Here is an 8,927-nt window from a genome sequence, read left to right on the forward strand (position 1 = left end):
AACACTACTGCTCTCTCCACGACATAAACCAACGAATTCTAGACTCTAACAATCCTGAATATGTATGAATAAAACAACCAGGCTCAGCTATTTTGCATAAACCATGAAAATCTATAGGAACTTCAATGTGTTCAATTGAAAAAATAGCACATGACTATAGAAAGAACAGCAGGCTTGATAATAACTAATCCATGAACAGAACTTGTTTAACACATGACTAATCCATGACTATAAAAAGTTCATTATACTCGGTCACTCGTCTGTTGCGTGCCATGATTTTTCCGTCTTTATTGACCATCATTACTATGATCCGTCTAACTTGTTTAGCATGTAGCATGTATTCCCATATTGTATGGCTCAATCATTCAAACCTCTATATCGATCATTTACTTGCTTGTGTGGTCTGGGATGCCTTGTGTCCTGTCTATTTGTAATATGATTTTGCTGGCAGGATTTGCTTGTCTTTCTGGAAGGACTGGTTTATTGAGCGATTCTGATCAAGGTGGCCCTTGTCAGCTATTCACGTCCATAGCGATGAATGACTCAATCACTTGGCGCTCCTGTCTAGAAAAAAAATCATTATAAAGTTGGCCCTATGCGTTTCTAGTGATTTTACAAGAAGAATCAATATAAAGTCTTATAGCCTTCCTATAGTTTTCATTCTCACGTTTGAAATTTTCAATCTTCTTCCGGACTTAGTCTGGTCCACTTAACCATGTACGCGAGGTTGTGCTTCAGGGATGGACATTCCTTATGTGAAATCCAATATGAGATACATAGTAACATCAACATGTCAGGCAAAGAGTCACATCGAAGAAAAACACAAGAAAACTATGAACAGGTTTGTTTCTGTTGAAGACAATCAACAATAGATCATCATTTTTCTGTTTATCTGTTTTTATTTCATTTTAACAACAGGTCATCATTTTTCCATAGGCTATTCACTTAATTGGTCTCATTGAAATCATTTTGACAACACCCTAAAGGTAAAACAGAACTTGCCATGGTTTTCCATTGAGCTGAAGAATAAAATAAACCACATGCCTGGGAAGTAGATTGATACTATTGAGTCCAAGAAGATCCATTAGAAACAGCTGATTTAGTGGCCCAAGCTTCTATAGTATATGGTGCAGTATTGCCAATGAATGTAGCAGAAATGCTTTCCTCCAATTTAGCCATTTTTAAATCAAAATCAACAATATTTTCACTGCATTTCACCACATTCAGTTATATTAAAATTTCAGGAATACAAAGTAATAATTTGACAATGGTGCTAAATAAATAAATTATTTCACTCGTAGAGTGCTAGTTCTGGTATCCTAGCAAAGTAAGCTAAATCAAAGTGTCATAGCTAAGAAAGCATACTCAAAACCTCTCTCGATTTTTTTTACACCATTACCATACGTGTTTCCAGACTTGATTTTGCTGTTAGGAGCCAGCAACAGCAGCCAGAAGCATTGGCATTATTGATGATATAACTGAACCTTTATGTAGCAAGTGTTTCAGAGATTTATATTCGACACAACAACTTGCTGAATACTACTTTGAACTTAAAAGGTGAGGGAGAAATCAAAACTTGAGTCACACAGTCACATCAATGATACGATGAGAATGAAAAAATCAATGGAAAAGTACCGCTTAATATTTCACAGTTTCATCATGGTCATCAACACCGTTAAGTTGGAATTCGAGAGTTTTAGGAAATGTGACTGTGATTCAGTAGATTTCCCTTCTGCCATAAATAATGATGTATGGATAGCTGCAACTTTTCTTCATACTATCCCAACGCACGGACACATGTAGGACAAAAAAATGACAGCAATCATGGGAAAACATACCATTACCAAAATCAAAGGTATAACATAATATATTGTCAGCATGATAAAAATGAGATCATGTTAATTTCCCTATAAAACTGAGATCAAAGGTATATATTTCACAGGAATTTGACAACCACGATCATAAGTTCTGAATGGCGCTTCAAGGATTAAAAAAACATATTGCCCTACAAAAATAAATAAATATTCAAGGAAGACAACTGATGGTTGAATCCTGAAAGTCTAAAATCTCTAGATCACATATCTAGCATCTGATACTTACATCCCTAGTAAAATATAACTTTAAAATTTCCTAGAATACGAAAAGAGCCCTATATAGCTACAAGAGATATGTATGAGGTGACAAGCTCTTACACATGTATATATGTATGAGGTGGTCAGGAGTGAATCCCTTTTCTGATCTCTTTCTTTCATCCATTGTTCTCTGTCTCGCTTGATCCAGTCATGTTCCAGCACTCCTCACAAAAGTATCACTTCCAGACTCCTAGTATGGGCCGAAAGGAGGAGTTTTATTTTTTCTGATTATACATGCAACAGGGAATAGTTAAAAAACAATAACAAATTAAATGATCATGTGGTGAACCGGCTTCTTCTCCACTGCATTTGCTGATGACATAGGAAGTCACTGCAATATGGTATTATGAAATTATTTTTCATGAAAAAATGATGATACACTTTCATCTAACCAACTTGAATACTCACTTTCCTCAAGAAAACAATCTGAATAGTCTTGTGCATGGCATGATCCAAATTCAGATGACACACTTCCTTATATGCTATCTATTAATGAACGAACGGGTACTTACATGTATATGAGGCCAGAACCAGGCGTCGCGGACAGGGTATCTGTCTTCCACATCATCAGGATGGAGGAGCTCCTCCTCGGCTGCTCACTGAAGGACGACAACGATGTATCCATTTCCCATCTCTATTGTGGAAATGCATTCTGGAAACAATAAAAATACAGAGAGTTATACTAAAGAAGAAAAATCCTTGCATGCCAATCGTATGAAATAGCTAATGCAATTATCCCATATATAAATGCATCCCTAACACCAGCAACCGCTCCGAAATATATTCCACGTAAAAAATGCACCGATCATAGATTTATGAGATAAAAGTAATAGAGTCAAGTTAGACTACCCAAAACGATGCATGTGGTTCTACTTGTCACTTTTGACCTTAAGTGGTTTCTGTGGACATATAGTATGATGAATTTACTACATAGTGACCTTAAATTGTTTCAGTACACATATAGAAGGATAGAAATTCTACATGTACTGGGAACTACCACCAAAGCCATGTTCTATTGGATCCAGCTTGAACAAAAAAATTATATTGATTCATCAATCATAGACATAACGTTTGGCTCAAAGAAGGAGGACTACATACAACTTCCAAAATTTTATGTGTGCCAACCAGTGGTTTCGGGCTGACATTCAAATAGACGATGCAGCTTGGAAGTAATTCTAAATGACAGTCATTTTCCATATTATATCTGCAGGTGCATGCTAGTGCAAAGTAGTGCTACATCATGAAGTTGTTGTAAGGTACATCGGGAAATAAATAAAAATTCAGTGCAAGCATGGTTGCAAATTATTTGGCAAGAGCGTAGCGTGCAGGCCACTTACCAGGTCCGGCACCCATACGCCCCTAGTAATTAGCAATGGTGAAAAGTCTAAACCAATTGGATGGAACAATCAACAGAAGCAAAAAAAATCCTTGGGCGCCTCTCCACGATCCGTTGCTCGGTCCACCTCGGAGATTGGCCTGCTTCGAGCCCCGTTTGTGTTCAGCAACGGCGGCGGCCCTGCAACTGCAATCATTTATCCTAGTCTCCATAGTAGAACAATGGATGATCACAACTTCAAATTCTAGTATATACTGAATTAGTAAGGACCAGCGGGATAGCAAAAATTCAGAAAATTTCATTCTAAAATAGAAACCTCTAATTAATCAGACAATAAACTTGCCGTTTGATCTGATGATGAAAGGCACAAATGAATGGTTGTCGTGCATGCACATAAAAAATCCACACGAGAGTATGCAATCATCAATTCAATTTTTACAGCCTGGGAGTTAACACTGATAGGCCTTGCCTTGAATCAGGTCAAAACGAATGACCACAAGATTTTATTAGTACAGACTGCAGACCAAAAATTCCTCTTAAACACTTTTTACTGACTTCTGTATTGTTTTGTTCAGTACTTCAGTTCTTCAGTTTAGCATTCTAAACAAGCCAATGATGTTGAAAACAAGGTATGCTATTACAGATAGTTTTAAGGCTTGGCAACCAATGAATTTAGTAGCACACAATTAAACAACATCAGGTGACAAATTCAGCTTCCATGCTGATCCTAAATACTGCAACAAAATGTTTGACAGAATATGCAGGTCAGTTTGGCACTATAAGTTCCCAATCATTAGCTCGCCTCAGGGGTAAAACAAGCTACCATATAGTAAAGTACCAAATCACATGAGCAGTGTTGTAATCAGTCATGTAGATATTATAGAACATCACTAATTTTAACCAGTCCTGTAGTAGCTGTATAACTTTAGTGATTTTGGAAGCTTTGTAAGACTAATTCCCAAATTCCATCTGGTAGTAATTAAAAAATTCCATACAATGAAAATACTCGTATATATTTCCATCATGAACTCAATATACGTGTGAATAAATCGATAAGTAAATCAATATGGTGCATACTCTAAAATCTCAGAGATCTTTGATGTCGTAGAAGTTATTAGTCTTCTACTCGTTTCGGAAATCCCTACAGAAAAAGGGAGTACATTTCAAACTCTAGAACATGATGGTGCAAATGGTGAACTGAATAAAGCTATAATGGGCCAGTATACTACATGGAGCATAAATCTGCAACATGAATTTTGTAGTTATAGTATTATTACTTTCTTCGAAAATGAAAATCTATTTGCAGCATGGGTGTGAAGCATGCATACGCGTGCACAATCAAGGATTGAAATCCAAATCTCAGCATGTTCCACGTCACCAGAACATCATCGTATTCCCAAGTAACCAAAAATATTGTTACTCCTGGTTGCCGTGAAATTTCTGCAACAAAGAGGGGACAATTCAGTACAGAGATAATAGAGAGAAGGGAGACGTAGTGTTGTTGTCATTGTGCTCCCTCACCTCCGGCCCTGCAACTTGAAACCACCGGTGCCTCTGCATTGCAACCCCGTATGCACATCGTCCCTCTCCCTCGCCCGACACAAGACACACAAGCTAGCACCGGCCAAAAATCAATCAATCAATCAATCAGTCAGTCAGGGGAAGCTTGTTGATTGACATCCAAAAATTCAATGAGTTAGAGAGCAGAATGAACTCATTAACAGCACACATAAACAACCAACCATCCCCTGGTTCAAACTGGTACTGGTACATATTTACAGATTCGACGGTTCGGTTTAGGCACCAGAAAGCAGAAAGCAGAGATATAAGATGACATATAACATAGAACCAGAAAGCAGGACGACGACACAGAGAAAAACGTTCAGATTGCAATTCGTGTATACCAAGCTATGCTATGCATTTTGGCATAAGTTGTGGAATCACGCACATATTTTCTTTCAAATAAAAGTAGTACTCAAAGTCTGAATTCAGTTTCAAAGAACAAAGCACGCATACTGAAGTTCGATGACAGGTCAACGGAGGTTGTCCCTGCAGGACACCTTGTCGGACAGCGCTGAACTTGTTGCCGGTGATGCTAGGCACTGGGGGGACGGCATGAACAGCAGCATCGGCGGGAACAGCCTGACGAAGCATTTTAAAAGCATTCATACAGAATATAATATTCTAGATGATAACAATAAAAAATACAAGTGCAATAATCCACCAAATGTAGGAAAGCATTGTTACAGAATATATATTCTAATCCGTGATAAATAGAGATCTGAAACCATTGATCACATGCAAGAAAACAGGAGGAGGAGGTGCACAACTACATGTAGGGCGTGCAGACGCCGCTGAACTCATGAGTCGTGGGCTGCTGTTGCTTCCGTCGATCTCGTCATCCCCAAAGTCAAGTATAGTGCCATAACATCAATCATATATGTGTTGGCATTTTACTGTACCTGTTATGACAGGGATGGCCTTGCTTTAAATAGAGCATGTTCAAAGTGTGAGAGTTCAATCAAACTCGACGAACTCATTGATGGTGTCCAATTTACCAGGAATTGGGTTCTCTCATCCAAAGCGGCCACAACTACTTAGTTTTACCTAAACAAGGAAGGCATGGTCAAACAATTTAATTCCACGCGTTGCACATTCATAAATCACATGACAGATGTACCACGCATTCATAATTGTACAAAGTAACTACCAAGTGTTCCCGAAAGAATAAATCCACACACGCAATCAGCTAAACATAAAAATTTACCTCAAAAAAATAGGATGTATGGTGAGTTAGTGCTTGCACGGGTTCATATTTTCCTTACTTCTGATTCGCTCTCCCCAATATACTTGTTCAATTGATCAGGCCCCTAAAGTTCCAGAAAAGGAAACATTGTACAGTTTATACAGAACACAAATTAGGTAGAAAGAATATGGCAATCTCAAAATAAATTGTCATTAGTGTTTTCCCACAACCTGGAGATCCAAGCAGAAAAAGACCAGCTCGCATGACTGGCACCAAAAAGGGAAGATGAAACCATAATTAGGTATTTAAAGCAGTAACATGAAACACTAAAACTTATAAAATGCAAATAAAAACCGCAGATCTTGGTGAACTACCTTCGATATGAATTCAGAGGTGGCTAACGGTTTTAATCTACCAATCACTATGATGACCAGATGACACATAGTTAACTGCAATACCACACGCCCTGCCCTGTTCATCGCTTAGGGCAGCAATGTGGTCACTGGATAAAGATTAAAAAAATTCAGGCGCCTGGTTTGAACAATAACACACGCCCTCCCCTGTTCCCAAAAAATACCATCAACATGGCCACTGGCTAAAGTTTCAGGAGTACCCATTCTTGGAGTCGCCCACTCGAGTCCTAAATGTTTTAGCAAAGTATAAAGTACAAAGGTTAATCATGTGTCGCTGCATGTTTCAGCAATTATATGGTAAGGAATCAAGCTATGAACTCAGGCATACCTTGGTATCTTGGCCTTCTAGTTCATCAAAGATCAGGTTCAGCCTTTCAGGTACCTAATAAGAAATAAGAACAGATTTGTCAGGTGGCAACTTAGATACCAACGATGACCGTGTATTCCTGAGACCAACAAGCAGCTCATCAGGGAGGTGGGTTAAGACAAGAAGCAGCTCATCAGGGAGGTGGTGAATCTAAGGATGCCCATCTGCACCGGGGAGCAGAACAAGATGTGGTGTGGTGAGACTGCAATAACAGGCTCATTGCCCATAACCGTGTGGCGGACATACGAAATTCAGTTTGTTCCTAGCTACTCCCTCCGTTCCTAAATATAAGCCCTTTTAGATATTCTAATGTGGACTACATACAAAGCAAAATGAGTGAAACTACACTCTAAAATACGTCTATATACATCCGAATGTAGTCCGTATTGAAATCTCTAAAAAAAGGTTTATATTTTGAAACAAAGGGAGTAGATTTTATGTCCTGTATATAAATGGACCCGAGAGATGAAATTTAGTCCTCTCCCCAACCAGACATACCAGCCCCGGCTTCTTCCCAGCGGTTGTCGGATCATGCTCCAGGACAAGTTTTTTTACGAGGATTGAAATGCAAACCCTTGTGTTGCTATGCTGCCACCCAAGATAGTATTCTTGGATGAAAGTTATCAAATACCAGAATGTAACAGAACTAAACATTACATTTGTGAGATTTGAAATCACTCACCACAGAACAAGCCTATCGTCACAAGAAAGTGCTAATGAAACACAAGTTTTATAGCAACCACGGTTTAATCATCATTTGGGACACGGTAAAGACCAACCACAAACCTAGTCACGGAAGCAGCTTCCCGGCCATGAAGCACGCGAACTTATTGCTCCGGGAGTACTCATACGGCACCCCAGCCACGGTGAGCAGCCGCTCCAGGACCTCCTTGGCCTGGTCGGGCTCCGCGGTCTCGCACTCCAGCTCGTAGTTTGTGCCGAAATCGAAGTGTGTCTCGTCGAGCTCTAGCACGAGCCCCTGCCCCTCGCCCTCCTCGAGCTCATACACACCGCGGGTGTTCCGGAAGCCGCCGAGGCAGACGAACGGCGCTTTGTCCCCGCCGACGCCGTACTCGTCGGAGACGAGCCGGACGATGGGGGAGTCGACCGCGCCGAGACGGGCGGGGTTGTCGACGCAGGTGAGGGCGAGGGCGGGGTCGAGGGGCTCCATGACCTCCTCAACGCGGCTGACGCCGGCGTCGATGCGCGGGCGGTGCTTGAGCATGAGGACGGCGCAGGAGGGGTCGCGGTCGTCGGTGCCGTAGAGGCGGACGTCCCGCTGGGCGGCGGTGGCGGCGGCGAGGGGCCGCGCTGGGGCGTCGGTGCGGAGCAGGCGGGGCGCGAGGAAGGAGGAGAGGCGCCGGTGTGCAGCCGCGTCGGGGAGACGGAGCTTGATCTCGACCTCCATGGGGTTGGGGTTGCGGCTAGGGCTGGGGGGGCGAGGCCTGGAAGGGGCGGGCGGCGGCGGCGTCTACTCTGGGAGTTCTAGGGATCGAGAGGAGCGGACGAAAAAACCTACGAAAAAAAACCAGTGGAAGGTGGGACGAAAAAAAACCGGACGAAAATGGTGGGACGAAAATAAACCCGGAACGAAGACTACCAACTGAGACATTAGGAGTAGAGATGCCATGCTGTGTACCAGATCTATTGTATACCCTACACTGATTTTGGCAAGGGAGTACAATAGTGATCTAGGAGTAGATCACTGGACAACGGCCAAAATTATCCTTAGTAGAATAAGGATATGTTTCTCGATTATGGAGGTGACAAAAAGGGTTCGTCGTAAAGAGTTACGTCGATGCAAGTTTTGACACTGATCCAGATGACTCTAAGTCTCAATCTGGATACATATTAAAAGTGGGAGCAATTAGCTAGAGTAGCTCCGTGCAGAGCATTGTTGACATAGAAATTTGCAAAATACATACGGATCTGA

At 41.2% G+C, this 8,927-nt stretch overlaps 1 protein-coding gene and 1 long non-coding RNA gene across 5 annotated transcripts; both read right to left on the reverse strand.

Annotated features, from left to right (window-relative positions):
• Window positions 1–1,060: 1,060 nt before the first annotated feature.
• LOC123497831 (uncharacterized) lies at window positions 1,061–2,958 on the reverse strand. The gene is made up of 3 exons (XR_012204470.1): window positions 2,645–2,958; window positions 2,193–2,463; window positions 1,061–1,207 (listed from the first exon to the last, which is right to left on the reverse strand). It is a non-coding gene; the product is annotated as an uncharacterized lncRNA (long non-coding RNA).
• Window positions 2,959–5,058: 2,100 nt separating this feature from the next.
• Window positions 5,059–8,425, reverse strand: LOC109737206 (triphosphate tunnel metalloenzyme 3-like). 4 transcript variants are annotated; one of them, XM_073510160.1, is made up of 9 exons: window positions 7,781–8,425; window positions 6,956–7,009; window positions 6,828–6,854; window positions 6,589–6,716; window positions 6,445–6,480; window positions 6,236–6,338; window positions 6,027–6,075; window positions 5,802–5,930; window positions 5,061–5,610 (listed from the first exon to the last, which is right to left on the reverse strand). In XM_073510160.1, the coding sequence occupies exon 1, from the start codon at window positions 8,400–8,402 to the stop codon at window positions 7,785–7,787; it is 618 nt and encodes a 205-aa protein (XP_073366261.1). In that variant the 5' UTR covers window positions 8,403–8,425; the 3' UTR covers window positions 5,061–5,610; window positions 5,802–5,930; window positions 6,027–6,075; window positions 6,236–6,338; window positions 6,445–6,480; window positions 6,589–6,716; window positions 6,828–6,854; window positions 6,956–7,009; window positions 7,781–7,784. The 4 variants fall into 4 exon arrangements, with proteins under 4 accessions (XP_073366262.1, XP_073366259.1, XP_073366261.1 ...); XM_073510161.1 differs by having other exon boundaries at window positions 5,059–5,610; window positions 5,802–6,075; window positions 6,589–6,695; XM_073510158.1 differs by having other exon boundaries at window positions 5,060–5,610; window positions 5,802–6,075.
• Window positions 8,426–8,927: the final 502 nt, after the last annotated feature.

Source organism: Aegilops tauschii, chromosome 3, assembly GCF_002575655.3.
Source record: "Aegilops tauschii subsp. strangulata cultivar AL8/78 chromosome 3, Aet v6.0, whole genome shotgun sequence".
NCBI lineage: Eukaryota > Viridiplantae > Streptophyta > Magnoliopsida > Poales > Poaceae > Aegilops > Aegilops tauschii.